The sequence below is a fragment of the Vulpes lagopus genome, chromosome 10 (genome assembly GCF_018345385.1).
Source record: "Vulpes lagopus strain Blue_001 chromosome 10, ASM1834538v1, whole genome shotgun sequence".
Classification (NCBI taxonomy): domain Eukaryota; kingdom Metazoa; phylum Chordata; class Mammalia; order Carnivora; family Canidae; genus Vulpes; species Vulpes lagopus.
This window is the reverse complement of record NC_054833.1, coordinates 24,079,311-24,105,547: the sequence shown is the minus strand read 5'-3', so window position 1 is coordinate 24,105,547 and position 26,237 is coordinate 24,079,311. Positions and strand designations below refer to the sequence as shown.

Genomic DNA, 26,237 nt, shown 5'->3' with positions numbered 1-26,237 from the left:
GGAAGTTCCCAGGGAGAACCAGTTTCCCTGCCTCTTCTGGCTCCTGGAGACCCCCGGCATCCCTTGGGCTGCGGCCCCGTCCTCTGCTCACTCTGAGCCCTGCTCCTGCTGTCCCACCCCCTCCTGGCCCTGACCCTCCTGCTTCCCTCTCATAGACCCCTGGCGATTACAGTGGGCCCAGCTGGAGCATCAGGGTACCTGCCCCATCTCACGACCCCTAACCTGGTCACGTCTTCGCGGGCCACGTCCACGTGGGGTGGTGCAGTCGCGGCATCCAGGATTAGGACAGGGACGCCTTTGGGAGGCATGGCTCTGTGACCCACGCGACGAGGGCAGAATGTGCATCAGCGCAGCGCGGCCTCCCGTCCTCCCTGGTGCATCCTCCTCAAGCACAGAACCAGGCTGGCCCGAGGCCACGTGGCCCTGGGGGCCAGGAAGGGCAGGTCACAGGATCCTACACATATGTAAACAACTTCCAATAGTCATTTCTGCCTCTTGGGCCCCTAGGTGCTTTCTTTTCTACCAGGGAGGTCCCAAATGTATAAACTCCCACAAAAAATGGATCTGCCTCCGTTTGTCTATTTTGTCCATCCAAAGACTCTCGGCAGGAAGCCGTTTAATTGGAAATACAGCCGACCCTCGAGCAACGCAGGGGTTAGGGCGCCAACGCCCCGTGCAGTGCAAAGGCCACATGGAACTCCTGACTTTGCTCAGACTTAACTGCTAATAGCCTCCTGTTGCCTGGGGGTCTTGCCAATGACACAGGTTGGTGAACGCGTATTTTGTACGATGCACACATCATAGACTGTGTCCTTACAATAAAGCCAGACGAAAGAACATGTTGTCCAGGAAGTCCTAAGGAAGAGAAAATACATCGACGACGCCGTGCTATATTTATTAAAAAAGATCTGTGTGTAAGTGGACCCGTGCAGCTCAAGCCCGTGTTGTCCAAGGGTCAACTGTACTGCGTTTAATAATGTGGCAGAAGTTTTAGGATGCGTGGAGGTGCAGGAAAAGAAATACTTCTCTAAGGAAAAATCCTCATGCTCCCACTCATTTATCTCAGTATAATTTTTTAATTATTATTGCTTAAGGAAACCTCACTTTTATTCTCAACAGCTCCTGGAAAGGTTTTTAGTTTTATTTCTGAATTTAATTGTTACGCTTGCTGGAGGAACATCAGCAATTCCTTCGTCTCATCTTCATATAGTTATAAAAGTCATCAGGAGAAAAGTGAAAACTGGAAATTTGATGTTCAGACCAAATGGAGCTTCCTAGTGCTTCTTAAAGCAGGCAGGGAAGGGAGAGCCCTGAGCAAGTTGCATTAACTCAATTATTAGTTTCTCCCTGGAGACAGAGGGAGACAGAAAGCCTGTCCCTAGTCCTTTGGCTCCTAGTACTGTGAACGCAGTCAGAAGCTGCACAGGAAGGACCCTAACCACCTTTTAAATTCTTGCTGGTGGCTGAAAAGGAATGAATCAGAAACTGGGCACATGGATGTCGGATGGAGGAGAAAGGCAGCAACCTCCAGGTCAGCGGTGCCTGTCTCAGGTGCTTCGCGGGCGTGGGCCCCTTGGTCGGATGCACGTTCTACACGAGAGATGGAGCTGCCGGCACAGGACTCTCGGCCCGGGGGAGTGTCCTCGGGAGTCACCAGCTGTTGCCGCTCTCGGGCCACACATGTGCCCTGGATGCAGGGGTCCACCCCAGGCCTGTTCTGGAAATCAGAGACTACGGCTGTGTTTTAAAGGCTAACTGGCAAACGGCGGCAGAAGCCAGGGAGGGGGCAGCTGTGACGTGTCCCATTCACAAATCAGAGTAGTGAACCCGGGGCCTGGGGGACTCCAGGGGACTCTGGGGTGACAAGGCCCGGGACTGACTGCGGCCCTTTGCAAGGAGGGCGCTTTGGAGGGCGGTGGTGACGGTGGGGACAGTGGTGACGTCTGGTCCAGCTGGGAAGCCTTAGCTGGTCAGCGTGCAGGGCCCAGGGCGGCCGCTCCGCGCATGGACAGCCCTTTTCTGCCTTAACCCCGTTTCCCCTCCTTCTTTTCTCCCCCGCCCCCCCAGTGGACTGCGTCCTTCAGTCCAAAGGGATGAACTGTTTGCTCACTTTGGGTTATAGTGAACTAAGTGACCTCAATCCTTCACAGAAATTGTATTTATTATTCAAAAACACAGGGAACCCTTTTTTCATCGTGAATGTTTCAGGTATTTTCTTCTCACGGAAAATGAAATAAAAACAACAAAAGTCCTGTCTTTCCATCCCGACTTCTCTACAAAGCGTTCCTTCCCGCTTGATTCAATACTCTCCGCTGATGGGCTTTCAGGTATGAAACCCCACGCCCACTTTGACAGTTTTTCCTTCATCGACAGGGCAACTTCCTCGGTCAACTAAGGCAATTTTTGAACATAAAGACGAATCTGTAACGATTTACAGTATATGCGCCGCTGAAGCGAGCACATCTGTACGAGTTAAAGGATGTATGTTCACATTTATGAGCAATTAACCTTATTTTCTCTTATGCTCTTTGTGGTGACAAAATCAAAGGTAAAATAATTTATTCCATTACATTTTCTTACATTAGGACATCAAATCTAAGGTCACTGGGGTGGAAGTCTTATTACTTTTACATTATATGTGAATTTTTATAAGTGCTTACACATAAGTTTCTTCCTTTGCACACCTCTATAAATATTTCTTCCATTTCTATAAGCTTAAAGGAATCCCTTAAAATGAGTTAGTCTCACTTACCCATGATGGATACGACAAATAATCTTATTGAGCAAACCCTATTCTGATAGAGGGATGGTGTTTCCAGAATGGCTCCGAGCAGGTTCACAATGCAGGAATCCGACTCCCATGGGGAGACGCGATGTCACCCAATGTCACCCCCCCACGAGACGTGGCCCTGGGCTCAGGCCCAGGCCGACGTGATGGTATCACCAGCCAACAGCACAAGGCCGTCTACAAGGATGAGGTTCTGATTCTGGGATACCGGGGGCTCTGTGGTGGGGCATCTGCCTCGGGCCCAGGGCGTGACCCCAGGGTCCCGGGATCAAGTTCTACATCAGTCCCTGCAGGGAGCCTGCTTCTCCCTCTGCCTGGGTCTCTGCTTCTGTGTGTTTCATGAATAAATATATAAAATCTTAAAAAAACATAGTTCCGTGCTCCTCCACCAAAAGGGGAGCGGGCACTGCAGGGGGGAGGGGGAGGCTGAGCAAAGGCCAGAGGCCCCAGAGGGGCAGTGCAGGGTCCGCCCGGCTGCTGCAGGCACCTGTGTGCCACCAGGGAGCTCTGGAGGCAGCCAGGGCATTGGGGGCTCTGGGCGACACGTGCTCGTGGAGAAGGCAGGCCCAGACGGTGGGCCCCCCATTGAAGATGGCTCGCTGGGGGGGGCAGCCCGACAGAGGCCAGGGAATCAGGGGGGTCCCCAGATGGGAAGACACTCTGGACAGATGCGCGGCGAGGCCAAAAACGTGTGCTTCACGACGTTAGGAGAGAACGGCCTAGGTGCGCGGGCACAGCGCCCACCGGACGGCGGCACCAGCAACACTGCCCTAGAGCAGTGCTTCCCTTACCACGTCCACGTGGGACAAGAGAAACCAACGGACAGCGAAGGAAACCAAACAGCCCCGGCTGCACGCTCGGTGCACCAACAGTAGGGCTCTCTGGGACGAGAGCCGCTCTTCGATCATTTGAGAGGGCTCACACGTTCCTTCTACCTAAAAAGCATCTTTAAAACCTGGATTATCAGAGGGCTCTGGTGTTGAGACCTTTCATGATAAAACTCATGGTTAAAATGCTGGACAAAGCCCACGCCGAAGCTCCGTGACTTTTGATAGAGCTGCTCATTCTACAGGCAATTATTAAACGCCACTAAAAGGCAAAGAGATGGATATTTACACCCCAATCCACCAGTAGGTTGGTCGCTCATTCTGTGTCTGGCAGGACGCTGGGGGTACAAAGGCAACAGAACACCTTCCCTCTACTTACAGACTTAAGGTCTGTGGCGGAAAGAGACACAGCAACCAGCAGTTAGGACACAGGTGTGCAATCCCTTCAGCGAGAGCTTTGGGGAGCACCGTGGAGTCGAGATTGGCTTCCAGAAAGGCGATGTGGCAGACTGCAGCACAGCCCGGTGAACAGCTGCCCCGGCTGTCTGGGCCAGCCCCATTTACACCCGACCTGGTGTGGCACCCGGCCTGCACCCCTTCCTGACTCTCAGGAGTGGATGGTGAATGGGTTACCCCAACCCCACGTTTCCGAATGCCCCCAGCAATGCCTGGGCAGCACCCCATGATCAAATATACTTATGTTTCACCAGCAAAATTAAAATCTCTTTAGCGGAAAAGGTGTGCCATTATGAATATTCACACAAAATGACATAAAGAGGCTGTAAATAGTCTTGTGTCCCTTGGCGCCAGATTGTGCCGGGTTATTAGAAATGTGATTTGTCCAGAATTTTCTGGATTTTGAAATTCTGGGTAAGAGGCTGTGGACTGCGGAGTGTGGCAGGCGGCACCTGAGGACTGTGATGTTACAGGAGAATGGAAGAGGGAGCACCTTGCTTAGTCTTGGGACGTTCCCAAGTTCCAGAAGGACTTCCAGAGAACCTGGGAGCCGAGGGAAGAGGAGGGCCGGCTGAAGGAGAGTCTGGGCATCAGGTTTGGGGGAGGGAACGGATGTCCTGTCGGAGTCCCGGGAGGTGGCAAGGCATCCCCAGTCACCCCGGAGCTGGAGCCAGACAGCAACAGGAGCGGGGGGCAATGAGGCAGGGAGGCCACTGAGCAAAGGGGGGTGCCGAGAGCTGAGGCTGGGAGGAACAAGGTCAGATCTGCACTTTCTAAACAAGTGGATGACTCCGAGCAGGGGCCAGGGGAAGGGGTGCAAGTGGGAGGTAAGGCTGGCTGCAGTGGACGGGCTGACACCCCCCGGGGACCCTCAGGGACTAGAGGTAGGGGCCAGGGAGAAAAGGGCGAAGCCCAGGGACACAACCAGGTTAGAAAAACCTGGATTTGTCCTAAGCTGAGCCCTTGAAAAACACTTGTCTCTTTCCTCATGCTTTTCTTCATGTCACCTGATGAGAACAGCTCTGAGATCTGTAAGTAACGTCTTTTTCTCCTGTCCATCGTAAGGTCATATATGTTCACCAGCAAATACTTGGAAGATACAGAACATCGGGGGAAAGGCCCCTTATAGGGTCATCATCAGAGCGCAAGGAATGGTGACATCTGTGCCGGGATGAGGCCTGAGCACAAGAGAGGTCTCGAGGAGGTGGTGGGATGATCATTTCCTTCTAACCTTTTCTTATGTGAGTGCAGGCTTTCTTCTATGGTCGTGATCGTACTGTTTGTGCATTTCCAATACTGCTTTTTTCACTCAACATTTCATCTCAGGTCTTTTCCTGTGTTGGCCCGCGGTCTAAATGAATGCAACTTTTAAAGGCTTTGGTGCATGAGGTCAATGTGAAGTATCCCGCACGATCCCCTTTTATGACTCAACATTATGCTGCCCAACAGAGCTCTAAGCCCTCAGGGAATTATCTTAAAGGCAAACTCTCATGACAATATTTCAGGGGAGGCGAGGCAGCATTTGGCGTCTCTTCCTAGGCCCTCGCTTCTAACTTTCCAAATTCTCTTGCTGTCAGCTGAACCCGGCATGGAAACATTTATAACTGGTGGTTTGTGGATAACAGACTAGTATTTTAGCAGTTAAGCGAATCTCAAGTTTCAGTACCTCTCAAATGTTGTTTACCCAAAATTTCAATATTATTATTGGTTGGGAATAGAAGGAATTAAAATTACATCTCCATTGTGCCCACCAGAACCACGTCTCTGCTAACCATACTTTTTTATGTGACTTTAAGAAAGCAAAACCAACTCAGAAGGTTTCGAGGTCAAAACATGGGCCAAAAAGATTATGATTTTTTAAATCTCTATCGTTCCATCCATCCATCTATCTGTTGCTGAAAAACACTCTGGGTCTCATTGAAGAGGGACAAAGGGCCTTAAGGGTAGACTAAACGGCCACTCAGTTGAGAGAAGCAAGGAGAGGACAACTTGCGTCCCAGGGCAGCCCTCAACCAGAGTGACCAAAGCTGTGGCCAGAGCAGCTCTGCTGGCCGCCACCCTTCCCCACCCGCCCTACTCTTCCTGAAGGCCTCGTGTCATCAGCCGAGATCTGGAATTCAGAAAGCGCGCCTCCAAAGAGAAAACAAGGTTATATATGGTAACCAGGCATACCTAAAATATTTGTATCTGTATTTTCAATATGTTTTTGGGAAAATAGGCTTTCGTTGGGCAGGGCTGGGGCTCTAGTATCATTTGAAACATGCTTTATGTGAGAAAAATGTTTTTGAGAACAAACTCTATTATTACCTAAAGAATTCATAAGACAGGCTACGCTGTTAGTACTCACACAGGTAATTGTATTTTCCTAAACATGTTCTGGAATAAGATAAGGCATAAAAAAGTGAAATAAGAATAAGCAAATACATTGTCCGATTTTAATGGCACAGAGAGGAAACACCCAGGAGCCCCAAGTGGGAAAGGTGGCCATCCACACCCTCCTAAGGCTTGAAGGGCCATAAAGAGCGAGCCATTTGTTCGCCGTTCACCGAGAGTGTGTGAAGCAAAACACGGCATCTTTGTACATCTCACAGGTAGGAGGGAAACGACCAGGAGGCCGGAACTCTGTATGTGCTGGGAACGTCCGTCTTTTGCATTCCTAGCAAGCTGTGAGGCATGTTCAGAAAAGCAGAACGTCGGGAGAAGAGGGCAGGACGCCCGAAGAGCGGGCTTACCGTCGGAGCCCCCAGGGCACGGTCGCCAGCACGGCGACGGGGAGGACAGACATGCCACGTGCGGTGCGTCCACATCCCCGCCGCTCGGGAGTAGTAAGTAGCCGGGCAGCGAGGTACGACATGAGCGTTGCTGCGACAGGTCAGAGCCAAGGCGCTGTGGGGGGAAGGTCCCGTCGCATCAGCTAAGTGGCTGTCATACGGGTTGGACATCGGCACAAGCAGGCTGGGCTTTCTCCCAACCGGAGCCCATCCTAGGTGCTTCGGTAGAAGGTTCCCTGCACATTGAAACCTGCCAGTGTCCTCTAGGACCCCAGGGACGTGAAGGGAAGCACCCTGCGGCCAGGCGGGCTTCCCTTAGCCCCAGGGGAAGAGCACTTGTGACTTGAAAAAGCAAAAAGCCCTGGGCCACATCTCCTCACGCAGATCTCAGATCTCAGATCTCGCTGGCTTGGGGTCTCCTTTCTCCGTAAACCACAAGCTCTCCTCAAAAGCACTCTAGGCGGTAAGTGAAAGGCCGGTGGCCACACACTGCGAGGGCAAAGGGCCGCTGTCCGGGGCGGGGGGCGGGGGGGGTGTCCGTGTGCCCCAGCTGGGCCGCGGCCCCGCCGCCTCGAGGACGATTCTTCAGGACCACTGGGGGGGCGGCCAAACGGATAATGCCCTCTGATGGCCTGTGAACGGCCACAGCGCCCCAACGCCGCAGGTACGCAGGACAGGTTTATGTCCTCTGAACAGATCACCGGACCCTGCCTGCTGGGTTTATAGTTTCAGACCATTAAGTAGGTGCAAACACACTCACGGCAACAAAGCACAGCTCTGCTGAGAAAAGGCCGGCGAAGAGCTTCACAGGGTCACGGCGCCTGCAGCCCCCCTGGTGCCACCGCTGACGGCACCCAGGCTGGAAGGGATCAAGTGCAGGTGCCCCTGAAGGACAAGGGGCGGAAGGCAAGGTTTTCGGGTGACCTGGAACACATGGCCCTGGAGGAAAGGGAGGGAGGCTTCCTGGGGAACTGCGGCCTGGAAACCGGCTGGGTCGCTCCACGCGGCCTGGCCTGACCTTAGGCAAGTCACTCAGCCTCCCGGTGCCCCAGTTTCCCCATCGGAAATGATGCTGGAGAAGATAACGCTCCCCAGCACCTGTAGGAAATAACAATGAGGCTCTGTGTGAGGCCGACCACGGAGAGGCGAGGCAGGAGGGACCTGTCGCACCTTCAGAGTGGCAGCAAAGGCCCATAGCAAGGCAAGGAGGCTTGCTCCCTGCTTCCCACTGCCCGCCCTCCACTGCCCCAGGACCTGGGAGATGCACCTGAGGTTTTTAGCTGATTTTCTCAAGAGCCGACAGAAAGGAATGAGTGATGTGACTCCTCCCTGTTTCCTGAGGCAAGAACTTGACTCTCGGAGCTGTCCTTACGCAGCTCTGAGACCCTGCTTCTGTCAGAGAAGAAAGGGAGAAAGAGGAATTTATGCTCTAACTAGGATTTAAAGTTGGGACTGAGGGTTATATTTCAAAACCAGAACTTGAAGTTTTGGGGAAAGGAAATGTCTCTTTTCTCAATGAAAATGGTCTTACAGTTGTAAACCTCTGTGGCTCGTCTAGGACAGAGCACCCAAGGACAAAGAGTTTGCGCACCAAGCAACAGCTTGCGGCTGAACTGCAGAATCATTTCTGGAAATAGTCAATAAAATCACATTATACATGAAACGATAACATAAAACCCCGACCCATATAAGCCCATTTACTGTAAATGATTTCAGATCTTAAAAAATTGTTTCTATGTTGCCTAAATCCCTGAAGTCTGAGCCCATGATGCAGCTGGAAGCTTCCCAAGAATCACTGCTTGTCAACAGCATTCCTGCAGAAGTCGGGCTGTTCACCTCCACCCCGCCTGTCAAGTTGACTTTGTTTCTAAATGCTCCGCTTTACATTCCCACCCTCATCATCCAGGGAACAACGCTTCATATACGTGCAGTTCCCGAGCAGCTTAGCCACAAGCAGACAGCGTCGTGGGCCTGACAAAGAAAATCGATGGAAAGCCAGGGAGACTGTGCTGGGACGGACCCTGTGGTCTGAACCGACAGGAGGACGCTGGCAACACGGGCTGGCCGGGGAGGGGGACGCGGCCGGCGCCACCCGTGCCACCGTGAGGATCGGGGCCGCGGGCAAGCACCCGCTGGGCGCTCGTGCTGAAGAGTCGCTGCAGAGGGAGCCTCGCAGCCCCGGCCCAGTCCCCCACCTGAGTGCTTACGATCACCCCACACACTGGCTCCACTTACAAGTCCGTGACCTGTCCCCCAGTCCTCTCCGGACTCCAGGATCAAGAGAGAAAACTCCAAGAAATCAGAGGTTTGGGACTTCGCGGCAGATACGGAGAATGGGGTTTAAATCAGCCACATCAACCCAGGCTCCTTGGCTGAGGGGCCCTCCCCGGTAAGGACCGCATCAGCGGACACCCAGGCGGCAGCTTGGGTCGCAAAGTGTCCCCGTGTCTCCCAAGCGTTACCTGAGCCCCAGGCCCTGGGTGCAGGCAGCGCATCCCCTTCACCGAAGAGGCAGGGAGCCTGAGACCGCGTGCCAAGCAGAAGACGCCTCCCGCCGCCGTCTGTCTTAACCCCTAGCCATCCCACGCGAGCATTTTTCCTTGTTCTCTCCTTCGGGTGAACACACTACTATCATCGCCAACGGTTTCCAAAGACAACAATAACTGCAAAAAGCACATTCTAACGTAGTTCACAGTGAGAGCGGAGGCACAAGTGTCACCCACACGGATAGCACGTGCAGAAGAAATAACGACTTCTCCCCTCATGATTAAAAACAAATACACGCTTTCCTTTCAAGTCCATGATGCAGACCACAAAGTACAAGGGAATAGGAAATGAGAACTTCAGCTTCCTGGAAAAATTATAAAGAGGAAGGAAGGAAGGAAGGAAGGAAGGAAGTTGAATTATTAAAAAAAAAAAAAGAGCAATATCACGAAAATGCAGAAAAGGAGAGGAGAGCATTTTTAGTAATGGGTTGTTTAGTTTGGATTTCAGGATTTCAGGATTTCAGCATTGGTTGGTAGCAGAACGACATAAACATTTAGGTGGGGGACGGTTGACCAAAGAATGATCTGAATCCAAAGGACTGACAGGTGTACCTCGACCTATGGGTTCGCAGTTCAGATGCATGAAGGTGTCTCTGTGGTAGGAAGCTAGAAGGCAACGGCCACACCGTATCCACGCTTACGCCAAAGCGACGGCACGGTGAACACAGGACTACGTAGAACCGAGTCACAAACGTGGGACTGATAAATAAGAAGACAAACCCCCATAGTGGGTGCCGTAAATAGTCAAGCAACTGGATTGTGTTTTATATTTCGCCGGACGAACCCAAATGACAGGAGGTTAAGCGCCAGCCTTTTCATAAATACGCTAAAGAAAACCATGATTAAAACCATTCCCTGGCCCACCACTAACCTTGTGGGACAAGAGATGTCCTGGTTTTACTAATGGACTCTAGCATTTTATCTTTCTGCGTCCTGTCTGGATCCGTGGCTGGTTGCTCGGCGCCACGTGATGATGACTGGGGGCAGGTCCTTGCTGCTCCTGGGCACCCCCCACCCCCACGCTAGGATCAGATGCGTGGGCGCTGTTGGTTCAGTGTCTACTCCCTTTGGCTACACGCCTCCCACTGCCCTCCCTCGCCAGCTGGAAGAGGACACAATGCATTGGTACCAGCTGGCCCACCTTTAGGGCCAGTGGGAGGCGCTGATTCATGAAGAAATTATTCCATATCACCCACAGAGACCCGGGCTTTAGCACCACGGGCTTCCCCTCCCCCACCCGCACGCTACATTTACAGATACGCCAAAACGTGAAAGTGGCTTGTCTTCCATCTCAGTTTGGCAGCACACGAGACAACGCCCTCAAAAACACTGGCAACTGTCTTGATCCATATTCTCCCTCTTTTCTTTTTCCTATTTGTCAGATCTGCGGATCCATCAGGGAATTATTTCTTCACAACCTCAGCATAAGTTAACAGTGTCAGCAGGAGAGCCGTACTCGCCAGCCCACCTGTCTTCAGTCGGGAAACACAACACAATATTAAGAAAACTATCCTGGGTGTGCGTGTGCGAAGGAATATTACGGGGCCATCAGAAAATGAAATCTTGCCATCTGCAGTGATATAGATGGAGCTAGGGTGTCCTGTGCTAAGCAAAATGATTCAGTCAGAAGAAGATAAATACCATATGATTTCACTCATAGGTGGAATTGAAGAAATAAAAACAGGTGAACTATGGGAAGGGGGGGAAAGAGAGAAGGAAACAAACCATAAGAGACTCTGAATAACAGAGAATGAACCGAGGGCTGATGGAGGGAGGTGGGCACAAGGGGCCACTTGTCATGATGGGCACTGGGTGCTCTATGTAAGTGACAAGTCACTGACTTCTACTCCTGAAATCAATATAACAGTGTATGTTAACTTACTAAAATTCATTTTTTTAAAGATTTTATTTATTTATTCATGAGAGACACACAGAGAGAGAGAGGCAGAGACACAGGCAGAGGGAGAAGCAGGCTCCATGCAGGGAGCCCGACGTGGGACTGGATTCCGGGTCCCCAGGGTCACACCCTGAGCTGAAGGCAGGCGCTAAACCTCTGAGCCACCCGGGCTGCCCAACTTACTAGAATTTAAATAAAAGTTTGAAAGAAGAAATCAAATATATTTTTTTAGGGGGGGTGGGCGGAGGGGCAAAGAGAGAGAAAGAGAGAGAATCCTAAGCAGGCTGCACGCCCAGCGCAGAGCCCGACATGCGGCTCGGTCTCACAACCCTAGGATCACGACCTGAGCTGAGATCAAGAGTCGGACACTTAACCGACTGAGCCACTCAGGTGCCCCGAAGACCATACTTTAAAAAGTAGGTCTGAAGCTTATTCAAGTGCATTTGACTGTATTTTTCACCAAAATGCCTGCACAAAGAGGACCCTGCAAGCCTTATTGGGAAAATGCCTGCAAGTCCAATGCGTATTTCAGACATTTAAAAAAAGTTGTTCTAAGTGACTATTACCTCTCTTACACAGTCATATATTTAAATTTTAGTCTGTACTTAAAAGAAAAAAAAAACCAAACCAGAAGAAAACACTGAAGAGTCTAAGTGAGGAGAGGAGGTGGAGACACGCCACGGGTTTGTGGCCGACGGCCCGGCGAGGGGACCGGTCACTGCGCTGTCCCACCCCAGGTCCCGCTCCTCCCAGGGGGCCCACACGGGCCGCGGAAGAAGGGTCTGGGGAGAGACGGAGAGGAGAGGAGAGGAGAGGAGAGGAGAGGAGAGGAGAGGAGAGGAGAGCTGCGTGGAGGGCACGGCCGGAGACACGGGGATGCGAACAGAAGACGACTCTCGTTGTAGGGTCGACGGTCGGACGAAAGCTGCAAGTGAACCCAACAGAGTTCGCAGTAGCATCTCAAAAAGAAAGAAAAAGAGGAAAAGGTATCTTCATCTTTCTTTGTTGGCTGGAACGGAAGTAGCTTATACGGCGGCTTGAGCACCTGTGTCTGCAGCAGAACCGCTGCAGCCCCACGGCCCGAGGGGACACGCGCCCCTGGAGACGTGGCAGCTGCACCACCGTGGCCTGCGGACGGAAACGGGCAGGGCGAGGTCGCCAGCTTACGGTGCAGGACGCCGGGCTCGGGAGTGAGCAGGGTTGGGGCGACGCTGTGCACGGACGCAGCGAGCGAGGAGGACCTGGTCGAGTCCCACGGCGCCCCCTCTGCCAGGCCACAATGTCCGCAGGCGACCGGCTGTCCGAGTGTCCAAGGCAAACGCAAGTCAGGGACCTGGGCCGTCGACACACCCCGACGTTTCCACGAGTGACTTCAGGTGATCGATCGCTCAGGCGCGCGGTCTCTGCTGACCTCTTTATTCCAAAAATAGTGGCAACAACTTGAATCTAAAATGTGGTCTGACACCACTTCCACACAGAACTAATTTCATCCTCAACAAGTTCCACAAAAACCACAGAAATGTAGCTCCGTGCCCTGGAGGGATGTGTGGGGAAACCCCAGCGGACCCGGACGATCTTGGGATGTTGTTAGGGACCCACGTGTACGGGGTCAGTCAGCCCCTCTTGGGTCCTGACGTTGCCGTAGACTCAGTAATAATCCGGCGGTGAACCGTTTACGACTCAGTCTCAACCTCGTCTGACTTCAGGGAACACGCCAGGCGCACGCCAGGCTAAGGCGGCGCCAGACAGCGTGTACCCAACAGCGGTGGTGGCCCCAGGAAGGACAGTGGCTGCGCGTGTAAGGGCGCGGCGTGCCTGGTTTCAAGGCTGGCACCAGGGGCGCTGGGTGGCGCAGTGGGCCGGACGCTGCCTTGGGCTCAGGTCTCGATCCCGGGTCCTGGGGCCCAGCCCTGCGCGGCGGGAGCCTGCTTCTCCCTCTGCCCCTGCTCTCCCAGGCCCGCTCTCTCTCTCTCTCAAATAAATAAGTAAAATCTTGAAAAAAAAAAAAAGCCTCATGATAGCAAGAAAAGAGAAGGAGAAGTACAGGAAGAAAAATGTGGGAAGGAGAAAGCCAGGCTGGGGGCCCGGCAGCGGGGCCGCACCGTGGGGGGCCGAGGGAAGTGGGGAGGAAGGTGGGTGGTGCCGAGCCCCGTGCCCCCGTGGCTGCTGGACAGGGTCTCCCCGCGCGGCCAGCTCCGTGCCCGCCCCGCGGCCCCACCAGTCCGCTCCGGGGACGGCCCGGGCCACCCTGGGGCCGCTGGCTCCCTGTCTCTCAGGCCACAGGTCCTTCCAAAACCCGAGTCTAGAGCTCGCTTTCTTTTCTCGTTCCTTTGCCTCGCGTTCCCTCAGACGTCAGGATGGTGCGTCCTCGTTTACCGCCCAAGTGCACGTCAGTGGGTTTTCGGGCGTTACATCATGGAACTTTAAGCGGACAATTGGCTGGAGTCGCTGTGTCCTCCTCCTCCTCGCGGTGATGAAGTATCGTCCTCGGACAGATTGGCCCGCAGCCCGGCAAGCGGTGGGCCTCCAGGGGGCACAGCCCGCCGACACCTGGATGTAACTCCGGGAAACTCAATCTAGACTCCCGCTATCGACGACTGTAGGATGATAAATACGTGTAGTTTTAAGCCCGCGACGTCTGTGATAACTCGTTACAGCAGCAATAGGAAGCCAACACAGCTTCTAGTGACATCCAGCTGGTTCTGTGAGGCGGGAGATTTCTGAGGGAGGAGTGAAGGTGTGCAGGCAGGTACATGTGAACATGAGCGACAGCCTAGTGTCCTCGCCTGTGGCTGCTCCCTGGCCTGTTCGGGATCTCAGGGCCTGGTACAGCTGCTAGGAATATACAATTCAGGCCGGTCAGAGGACAGGGTCACTAACTCAACTCCCTAACTTTCACCGTGATCCTCATTCCTGCCATTGAATCGAGAAGTACAAAGCTGGCAAGTAGCAAATAACCTTTTCTGCATGAAATTATAGATACAAAACAAAATAAGTAAATTAAAGAGAATCTCGGAAGTCGAAGGGCTCAGAGTGTCCTTTCAGACGTCTCTTGACAACTAAGGACTTCACGGCAGCGGAGGATGATCGTAATTAATGAGGATGACAGCAATAAAACTCCTAATACGCAGCACAAAGTACCTGATACTTCTATAAGCTCTTTCGTCTTTAAGAATCCTGAAATGCTTCACAACCCGACTTCCAGGACATTATCAATCTGAAATCAGGTCTCTGCTTACATCTGAAATTCAGTTGTGCCCGGATTGGGATGGAGTCATCACCTGCCAGCTCATGTAAACTCTTTGGTATTAGCCCTTTACGTCCGTAGGGAGCCTGGAGGGCCGGGATCCTTATCCAGGGTCGCAGACACTTTAGTCTGGCTCCGGGGCTCTGGGATACAAATGCCTGATTTGTGAACTCTTAACCCACTTTTTCAAAGTAATGTTTCTGGAGCTTATCTCCCAGAATTCCAACTTGCCTGGCTTTGTGACTAGCTCCCTGTTGAGGCTCTTCTCTCCTGCCACCTGCCATCCTCTCTTTTGGGGAGCTCATCTCGGTGGCTTAACTCTTACCATTGCGGGGCTGACCCTACACCTGACCTCCTCCCTTTACGCCAGGCCTCCAGCTCCAACTCCTGCTTGAGATTGCCCCAGGGGTATCCCCAGGGTCACGGAACTCCCAACACCTCTCCCTGCACACCGAGCCCTCTTGCCGCGCCTCTGATGTGGGTTCCCGCATCGTTCTTTCCCACTTGTCTTCACTGCTCGGCCCCTCCGCCAGGAGCCACCTTCGGTTCCTGTCTGCTGTCCACATGTCACTGCCCAACCCATACCTAATCCTGTGGTCACCATCGCTGCAATGTCCTGGCATCTGTCGCCGTTTTTCTCGCCTCCGCTGCCCTGGTTCAGTTAGCTCCTTGTTATACCTGCCCTTGACTGTCCCAATAGCCTCCCAGCTGCTCCCCCTCATTTGTCTGAGAGTTACCATTGGACGAGAACCTTACCTCATCCATCTTCACATTTCTCACAGTGCTAAAGGACTCACCTCCACAGGAGAAATTCAATAAACATTCTTTTTGAGTTGAGTTTCTAAGACCTCAGTCCCTACAAGGATATTTTATTTTATATATACTGATGTATTTTGGAGCAACCAAGGTAAATAAGGGTCGTATTTTATTTTATTTTTTAAGAGTTGTATTTTAGCTGTGCCCAGTGAGTGCCCTCTTTTTAAAGGATTCCAGTACTAAATCCTAAAGTTAGAGAATCATTTAGTACCTACAAACCTATCTAGTTCTAGAGCTAGGATAAGTTTAGAGATTCTTACACTGGTTTTTCATGAAGCGGTGCACATCTGGCTTACCCAGGGAACTAGCAAATTCATCACAGTATTACAAAATGTACAAGCTGGATTTTGCTAGTAAGGACAGCGCCTGTACTGACCACAGTGGAATGGGGCTAGGTATTTACCATCAGGCCAAGCACATGAAGTATGACTGTCCAGGAGGCAGATGAGAGCCCCTGAGTTAGACCATCAGCAGTGGATGTCAACCTGGGGGTTTCTGACAAAAGCGGTCAAATGAGTTCTCAACTTTGCTAACAGGTGTGACAGTGAGTGAAGAAGCGAGTCGGCCATGAGCCAAGGGCCTGAGGAGTGAGGCAACAGGAAGCCTCCAGGGTAAGATAAAGACAGGGGCCCGAAGTAGAAGTACAAAGACTGAATTTCGGTAGACCTGGAATATTTGGTGTCTATCAGTGAACAAAGTACTGGGGGGGGGGGGGATCAAACTTGGTGAGGAATAATTAACCTTACGGGAAGGATAAAGCAGAATAGGGTGGAGAAATGAAAAGCACAGATAGTGTTATCTGTGAAATCTCCATAAATAAAGATTTCTGAATTATAGTTATTTTAGAAAATAAATGTGGCTTGACAGAACAGGAAAAATATTGTCAATTTGTTTCAAAAACAAACAGCAAATGAGGATTTCTAAAATTCCAGAATATGGATCTCAGTGGCTAGACAAAAACGAAGAGGAACAGGTGACCGCATCAGTGATGGATGGGCCTCCCATCAGTAATCCTACACTTGGAGTGAGCTGCGTCAGAGCTAGCTGAGGTAGAAGCAGGACACAAGTACTGGTTGTTCTTCCTAAGGAACTGCAGAAGCTAAGACAGATTTCTGAGGTTTTGGAATTTCTTTTGTAGATGTCAAGAGATCAAGAATGTAATTATAAATGGGGGTAGTCATTAGCTGGACAGCTTTTCTGGAAACAAAATACAGATTTTTATAGGAATTCCTTATTGGTGCAGAGAATACAACCATCTATAACAGGATACAAGAGAGTTTTTAGGACAAACAGAAAAAATATTTTTAAATAAGGGAAAGTATATAGTTAAGTACTTTCACATAGATTTTATGAATCTTTAATTACATTGTTCTAATCAGGATCTAATCCTGAGAACTTTCAAGGAACAGTAGGATGTTGGGAGCATTACAGTAAGTACACAATTACTATTTCATTAGATATGAAATGCTCTTGAGGGGATAGCAACCAAGGAAAGAACACAGGCTTCAAGAGGAATGCTATACGCCCCTGGGGGCTCTGCATGGGATCCTATGAAGTATGGAAAACATACAGTGGAATATTTGAGAATCAACTGAAGAGACTGAAACTTAAAGCTCCTCTGGTTAAGTCCAAGGAAGGAAAAGGGCAGGAAAGGCCAATGTGATTAAGGAAGGATATAAAGATTAGTATGAGGAGCCTAAGAGGGAGGCTTAAAATATATAAACAGTGATTTAGAGATATAAACTATTTATAAAATACAAGTAGTAAGAAGTTCAGAGGAAGCATTATAATGGGACATTAGTGCTAGCATCCCACTCCATTGTGATAGTCGTAACAGCAGAGAATGCGAGGATATGAACATTGGAAGGGATCTTAGGGAACAGCCTCTCCTCTTACAGGTCCAGGAATGCAGAAAGAAAGGGACTCGCCCTTAATTTGCTCGCTCTGCATCTTCTTATCCTGGCTCCCACCAGTCAAAACAAGGAACAAAGAAAAGGAGGAGTGGAGGGGTAGGATTAGAGCTCTGGAGGTCAGAGGATCAGGACAGGGCAAGATCAACTGGCTCTAACATCACTGGAGAAGATGAAGGGTTGGAGTTGGGAGGATCTAATTTCCTGCCCTGGGAGGGGAAGTGTGAGAAGGTGGTGAGAACAGCGATGGGAGAGAAAGGGGACAGTTTCAAGACCCCCAGTGCCCACAGATGGAAATGAGGGAAGCTCTAACTGGTATTTATACACATCCTCTGATGACAGATCAGATTCCTGAGGTCTGGAAAGTGTTACATAGCATTATTCTAAACAGGGCTATGAGATAGAGCAAGCAATTATGGGCCATTTAACTTAACATCACTTACAGAAAAATATTAGGAAAAGTTTGCAGAGGGGACAACTCGACAAGCATATGGTAATTTGATTAGAAACAGGCCACATGTTTTTACTGAAGGAAGGTGTTGTTTTAACTAGCTTGTTGGGCTTCTTTGAAGTTATCGCTTTCTCAAATCTGGATTTTAACTCATGATTTCTCTAATATCTATAAAGGATGGGGATACACATAAAGTATAAACAAAAACCAATCACAATCGAGGACAGTGGAAATACAATGGTAAGCAAAATGGATGTTACAGCAAATGACGTAGCAAGGCAAAATTTTAATTCACATCATCTAGTAGTATTTAAGTCAAGATATTTTTCATGAAAGATATGTGATTCAAAGTTTGGTCTGTGAATGTGTCCCCTGTGCCCTTTCCTAAACATGCTCTGCAGAAAAAAATGATTTTTGTTAGTTTCACTTAAAAAAAAAAAAAAAAAAAAAAAGCTTAGCTTAGCTTTTTTTTTTTTTTTCACCCCCTTAAGTGGATTGACCTTTTGGTGTGGTTAAAAATTTGGCACATTAGGATGAATTTCTCATTAATCTAACCTTTGTGAATTTTCCAAGTGAAAGATTTTCAAACAAAACAAAGACATCTTCATGGTTATTTTAAATTAAGCAATAAATCAATATGATTTTTCTCATATTTGCATATTTCCATACCACTGAATAGCTACTGAAATCTTCAGTAACAGAATCAGAAAGGATGAAAATCAAGATAAAGCAAGAATAAAAATATCAAAGTACTTATGAGTGTTTGTCTGAAGCCTTTCTTATACTTTGTTACCTACTTTTTACCGGGTAACCTGTACAATGCACCATGCGTCACTCTACTTTTCTAAAGTTACTAGATTGAAGTAACTGATCCATACTTCTTTCTACCTGTACAACCTCCACGAGGGTGGGGAGGGTGTCTGTTGTCCCAGGGCTTAGCACAGTGTGTGCTAAGTATTTTGGTGAGTGAATGAATAAATAAATAGCAATAACAGCATCAAAAATGGGTATTTTACTGTACGCCAGACGCTATTTTAATAAGCATCCTGTATAACTGACTGTTAATTTTCCAACGCTTCTATGAGCTTTGGGCTCTACTATTAGTCCCATTTTTAAAGACAAGGAAACAGAAACAGTGAGAAGTTGAGTAACTTGCCTAAGGTCACGCAGCTACTCACTGACACTTCATGGACTCAGGCAGTCCGGCCCTGGGGCCCACACTTAAGCACCACACTACTTGTTCTCCGTGAAGGAACGCAGTCGCGACGGGTCTGTGTATAAATGGCTGCACGCAGAGGAAATTACACGCAATTACACGCAGGAGTTTGAAGAGGCACAGAACTCAAGTGTTAACGTCACCATCACCAGATACTGGAATTTGGGGAGCAATGGGAGACTGAAAGACTAATTTCTAGGATCAAGATCTTCACAGAGGCAAAACTCTCCAAAGGAGACACAGAGATTTATAGGTAAAGAACCAGAAGAATGTGACTCCATTCAGCTCTAATTGGAGCTTGAGTACTTAGCTCTGAACAAAACCTTCCAAGACTTTCCATGTTGGTAACAGGAGCAAGATTTAAGGTTTTGTGGTGGCTAAATCCATGAAGATAAAAATTACTGGACCTGTGCAAATTTTGTTCCCTACGGCATCATTGGTGGCCTCTTTCGGGTTAGTGCTGCACTATGTTGGGTAAAGAGCCTTTTAAAAAACTAACCTGAATCTTATTAAAAACAACAACAACAACAACAATGGAGAGTTCTATTTTTCTTTAACTGTATTGGGATATTGATACCCTGAGACCTGATATGTTCTTGATACTTTTTTTTTTCCCTCCGAATGTTCTTGATTTTTTTTTTCCCTCCCATCAGTCATTCTGGAACCACTTCACGCTCTAAGCTTTTGGCTTTGAAGTGCCTCGTGGCTCTTGGATGGTACATGATTAAAGCTGATCAGGAGATGAAACTTTTAAAAGAATTCAAGGAAGAAAGGAAAAAGCCTCTGCCACTTGCAAGACAGACTTACGACACTGAAATGGGAAGGATCCAATTAAGACACAGGAGAATTCATGTCCAGCGTACACCGGGTGCTGACAGGCCTCGGAGAAGCTGGCGCTTCTCGGGACTCCTGCTGAAAGACTCTAGATGTGTCGGCTATTGGGGCCCACACCTAAGTGAAAGCTCATTTACAAGTCAGTCTCCAGGCCTGGTCACCTTTCAACGGGGAGAAGACTATCGCCCCTAAGGCAATTCAACATAAGTCTGTCAGGCGGGTCCAAGTTTGGGGAAAACTCGCTGTCCTGAGGAATGAGGTTAAAAGTTTAGTCTCACTATACCAGACAAGCTTGTCCAACAGAATACGGAGTTGAAGTGGGGTGAACAAAATTAATGCAGCCTCAAGGCTTAGAGAGATGAAATGCAGTTGGAAATCCCACCTCGAGAGGGAACCTGGGGTGAGAGCTCCATCAGTGCAGAAATAACGCAAGCATCTGGAGCAAGAAGCCACTCTCCCGTTCAGACGGCATTAGTGTAAACAGAATCGCAGAACAGGTATGATGACAACATGTGAACGAACAAAAGAAACGAGAGGAGGGATGCAGCGTGGGGCAGGAAAGAGGGGTTGATATGGACTCCAGGGACCGGCTTGTTAGTCCAAGGGTCCTTTTCCTGTTCAGCAAATTCTTTTGTTCTGTGTCCTTATCAATCCCACACCTTGCCTAAGTAAGAATGACAGACAAGCCATTCTTAATGACTTCCTAGCTTTTGAAACTATTTTGGTGTCGGAGAGAAAAAGAACCATGTTTAAATTGTTACAGGGACTGAGGTTTCTGTCGGCCCAGTACATTTTCCACTGGGGGTGACCATTTTCGTTAGCGAGGACAGAAAGAGATTTGTCCATTTATGTGATGTGTGCCACGTTCCAGAAAAATGACACCCTTGCGGCACCTCTTTGGGGGCAGGAAGCCAATGCAGAGAGGCTAGGGGGCTCCTCGGACAGGCATTCCTTGCTGTGTCAGCAGGAGTGTGCTGGTATCTTCCTCCCCCAGAGACGGAGCACATCCTCTCCTTGGCACACCCACTTGCCATTAGCACAGGGAGCCATTGTTCACTGTGTGTCAAAGACCCAGCCGCACCCTGTGCCGGGACAATGCACTGACTCTACAGCCCTCGTCTTTGAGCACTGCTTATTTCCTTTCCTTTTTATTTCCTCCTCTGTGTAAGAGTCCATGAAATGAAGTTTTTTCTTTTGTTTAAAACAATACATTTCAAAGGGTGGTTACTGATGACATAGTCACTTGCAGCCTCTCTTCGCTGGGGTTTTGCTAATCTCTGAGAGACTGTGCGACGGATAGGAATTTGGTTCAAAGCACAGATAAAACAGGTTCTATTCTCACGGCTCACGTACGTTTCATTAAATGACATCTGAACATTTCTTTCTGAAGGTCCTGCTTTCTATCATCTTTAGATTATATTTAACATGTTGGGTTTCGTCACCGTAGTGTGAAGGTAGCCCACGTTAAAGGGACAACACCAAGCTAGAAAGCTTTATCAATTTAGGAAAAGAGGGTGTTATGTTCTAACAATCTATAGGTCATTTCTCAATACAGAAAACTTCTACATTCATCTGTTCGTCAGTCAACGTTTATGAAGCACTTACTTACTATATGAAAAGAAATGTCCTTATCCTCAAAGAATGCACAGTTTGGTAAAAAGAGAAGGTCATGTCAACAAATGAAAACAATAAACTATAATAGGTGCTACAGCATAATTATGTAGAGCCTCCAGCGTAGACACAACGGTGCTGGTAGTTTACTGACCAGAAAAGGATTCATAGGCAGCGCAGCACGTGAACTAAATCCTAACAAATGTCCAGGGGGCTCGCTTACGGCTCAGGCGCGTGTAGGTGCATGTGCGCGTGTGCACATGTGAGTGCATGTGTGTCTGGGCAGGCAAGCAGCCCTTCCGATCCCGAGGGCCTGCAGGGCCTGGAGGGCCCGGGGAGCCACACATCCTGCAGGTATCAGGGATCAGCTACCAGCACTAATAATGTGAGGAGACCTGCCTTTGACAGAAGTCTCCATTTCTCAAATCCACTACTTCCTTGGCTCAGAGAAGGAGGATGTCATGCTCTAACAATCTGTACGTCACTACTTCACACAGAGAACTTTTGTATTCATCTACTCATTAGTCAATATTTGTCTTCCTTTATAAAGCAATGGGTTTTGTGGTGAGAATAACATCTCAAATTCAAGGCACTGTATTCTGGTTTGGGACCTGCTCACCGAAGGATGTCAGAGAACCCCGTGGAAAGCTTTGAGATCCACGGTGAGAATACCTTCCCAGCTAGCCAGCCACACATGGCCATGCCCTGCGTGGCCAGGGGGGTCCTTACCACTTCAGTTGGTCGATAGTACTTGAGATCCACAGTCACGTGAATTTTGCCGGTCTCCTTACATCTGCCCACCTCATTTTCATTCTTCCCTTCCCACCTGTAAGGGAGATAAACACTTAATCAGCCTCTAATTGCTTGGGAGCATTTGCCGTCCTGGAGTCCCTCAGGACGGCTCAGCCTTCTCCCTGCAGGAGTGTATAAGCTCATTAACCACAGGAACACAAGCTGATGTGTAACCAGGTTATCAGGGCAAGCATGACTTTCAAAGCCTCTCCAGATCTGTTTCGGAAGGGCAGGGCTTTTTTCTTTCTTTTTAAGAAAATCGTCACGGGTCCAGAAGTGAGACTTTAGACATGAACAGATTAGCCAGAATGAGGAATTGGGCAGCCTTCAGGGATTTCAAAGATCTTGTACCTCTTTAGACTATTCTTGATAACATCAATTACTATGAAATAATTAATGTCTTCTGTCTCCCCCTTTGTTCTTTATTTTTTTTAATTTGTAGTGATATTTTAGGGGTATTTATTGTAACTTCAATGCATTCCACTTGGGAATAAGTTTCACACCCTAAATTAACCATTTGTCTCATCTTTATCTTATATATAAGCTCCTTTGTTCTACTCAGCAGTAGGCCTCATTAATAAATCTCAGATGATTTAAGCTCCAAAAGGCACACAATTGGTTTACTGCCTGCTAAGAGAGGGTATGTCAGCATCTCTGATTTAGGTACAATGTTCTTTGCACTTAGGTTTTTGCATCCTTAAACATCTACAATTGGAAACAGTAGCCCCCTAGAGTCCATAAGGTGCGTTGTGCAGGATATGCTCATAAGCTTCAAGACCTGCTTGCTGGGATTGCACTTTACGTTCTCATTTTTAAAGGAATGAAAGTACTGGTTTAGTGTTAACCTCTGGATTTCTATAATCTAATATCCAAACAACAGATGATACTATAAAATTAGAATTATTTTTACAAATGAAACTTATCATCCAAGAAAGAAAAGAAAGTGCAAAATAATGTTTGACTTCAATGCTTATCTTTGGGAACTAGTTCACTCTATCAGTTGGGGATGAATCATATGACAATAGGACAATTTTGTGTGCTCCCTGGACAGAGTCACAGTGGGGATCAAAGGAAAGAAGAGAACATTAAATTAGTTACTTGACTATGACATTCACACATGCCATTGCAGATAAACATTAACTGCTGATCATGGTTATATTTTGGACACAGGTTGGGTATTAGAGACATAAAATGCCCTTCCGAGATTTATTCCTGAATGGCCATCTGAATGTTCTATCCTCAGTTTACCTTTTTCTAGCAGAGGGATAATATTTTATCGTTGGAAAAAATCAGTTTATAAGCACATTGAATCTGCTGACAGACTCAAGGAAAATACAAAGAATGTCCCATAACACACAGAATTATAGTTTATGTTGAACAATGTAAAACTGTACAATTGGCATTTTTCTCTGACTTTTATATTAATTAGTTGCCTCAAAAAGGGGTGTTTGGTAATTTATTTATTTGGTTTAATTTCTTACTATTGATTAGACTAATATGGCAGGATCAGAGCTATGTTTTTGGAAAATTCACATGGAAATGGTATGTGGATGCTTTAGAGCATGCAGACCAAAAATAGTGTAAAATGAGAAAACCTAAGGTGCTGATAAGTCTTGTACATCTCTTTTTTAAAAAAGATTTATTTATTTCAAGAGAAAGAGAGAGCAAGAGAGCACCTGCGCAGGAGAGCAGGGGGAGCAGGGGGAGGGGCAGAGGGAGAGAGGGGATCTCCAGCAGACTCCTTCCTGCTGGACGTGGAGCGTGCAGGGGCCGGGGGGTGGGGCTCAATCCCATGACCCTGAGATCATGACCTGAGCTGCAACCAAGAGTCAGATGCTCAACCGACTGAGCCACCTAGGTGCCCCGACCCTGTACATCTCTTAAGGAAAAGACCAGATCTTGGCAGATATCTACTGTAAGGGAAAATAACTGGTAAAATCACCGTGTGTGTGTTTTTTAAATTACCTATTTAATCCCATAGTTCATGGTTTAAGTGGCCTTCAGAAAGGCTATTTGGACCTCACAAGCATTTTTTTATTTTTGTTCACATTGTATACCCACCAAGGGAAACCAGCTCAGCCTGTGTATTCCTGACAGTATCTCCCACAAAACCAAAAGGGTTCACAAAACTACTGCTCATAGTTCTGCCGTCGTCCGGTCTGGTGGCTAGGTATGTGATCCACCACGGGTCTACCCACGGGAACACCGGCCTTCCTATTGACAAATCTGCACAGGTCACCCACTTGAGAACAGGAGATTCAAATCTATTTTTAATTGATTTTTTTTTTAAGCACACATGAATACACACACATTTAAGTTGCTAAAGGCCTGGGAAAGACCCCGAGAGCTTTCCCTGCCTGGGGAGGGGACGGGAGGGCAGGAGAGGAGTGAGGCGGAGCCAGGGTGTCTCCAGAGCAGGGGCTGACAGGCTGTTCCTGTGAAGAACCAGGAAGTAAATATTTCAGGCTTTACAGATCACATACGGTCTGTTACAGATTCTTCCTTTTATCCTCCCCCTTGTTTTCTTCCCCCTCCTTTTCCTCTTCATCATCATCATCTTTTTCTTTTTTAACTACCCTTTAAAACTGTAAAAACATCCAACAGGTTACATTGCTGGACCAGCCTGAATTTTCCTGTTTACTACTGATTCTCTTTGACTGCTCTGCAGCCAAATGCTAACCTCTGGGATTTTAACAGTAGTTGAGATGGGAAAAGATTGATGGAAGGAATCTGCAACATAGATTGATAGATTGGAGTTTGATGCCACTTGGATACCTATAGGAATAAGCTTCGGGCACACAGGCCTCCTTGGCCTCTGTCTGAATACTGTCTGTCGGGCTGCCACCTTGCAAATGCTATCTATGGTCCCAGCCATCTCCAGGGCCATGATACTGCCCCCACAATTAATATGGTTGCATTGAATGATCAGCTGTGAACAGGAAATGGCTCAAAGCAGAAGTGAGTTGGCAAAAACCACTTTGCAATTTGCCCTAGGTCTGCATGAGGGCCATAAGGCAAAGTTTCGGCCAAGGCCCAAAACACATTCGGTTACAGCAATACACGAAACACTTGTATTAACAAGTAAAAGGTAACAGCTAACTTGTCCTAACAAGCAATGTTATGACTCAAAGCAGAGCTGGGATGTTAAGACAGGAAGGTGACTTGGCGGGGAATAGAGGATTCTATTCTAATTCATAGAATTGCTACCCACCAACTTAGATCAGCAGGTCTCTGAGCAGAGACCCCGTATGATTCAAAGTTTTATAATACATTGTCGACTCCCAATAAGCATTAAATTGCAACAGAAAGCATTCAAGAATAATGGAATCAAGCACAATAAGGCAAGATGAAGTGCTATTAAAATCTACTCAACTAGGAATTCCTTTAATGAACAATAAAACAAAGTCAACTGTATTAAGTCAAGTTTAGGAGACAGAGCTGAAGTAAGGGAGGGGACGACGCACTCCTTCTAGCAACTTGATATCATAAAAGCTCTCAGGAATCATTTAAAAAAAATACTATCTTATTAGGACAGATATGGAAACAGGAGGTTGCCAGAGGCTAAAGTTTAGAAAGTGACATAAAGTAGTCCCAGAAGAATGATCAGGTTCTGGATAAAGGTGGTAGTTTGCACACTTTTGCTCCTTCTTCAGTTTATTCTGAGGAATAAACTCAGAAGGGCTAAAAGAACAAGAAAGAGACATGAGAAACCAAATTCTGGAAGCTAGAAAGCCAGATGGATGAGTGTTAAAGGACTTAGCAGAAGCCCTAGAAAACAGACTCCTAAGCCAGCACTGGGGAAGCTGAGAATGAACCCAATTTACACTTGCAGAAGCCCTCAGATGTCAGGAAGTGAGGGCGGATTACAACTCTCCCTGAGAAGCAGTGTGTGCCCAGTCCCCTCCCAGATTCCACATCACTTGGCAACTGGCTCACCCTCCCTGGAGAACAAGGTCCCAGGACTGAAGGTCACTGGGCTGGTGAAGGGTGGGGTCACCAGGCTGAAAAGGAGGAAAAATTCAGTGAAGTATGTGTGCTGCGCGCTGAGACTCTCCAGCAGCATGCTGGCAGCCAG

The 26,237-nt window shown here is 48.4% G+C and overlaps 1 protein-coding gene across 1 annotated transcript in view; it reads right to left on the bottom strand.

Moving 5' to 3' along the window:
* GMDS (GDP-mannose 4,6-dehydratase) overlaps nt 1–26,237 on the bottom strand; it is a 578,975-nt gene that overhangs the window by 63,679 nt on the left and 489,059 nt on the right. Inside the window, exon 9 of the mRNA XM_041772059.1 lies at nt 22,100–22,196. Within this exon, the coding sequence (XP_041627993.1) occupies nt 22,100–22,196 (97 nt within the window). The remainder of the gene's footprint in view (nt 1–22,099; nt 22,197–26,237) is intronic.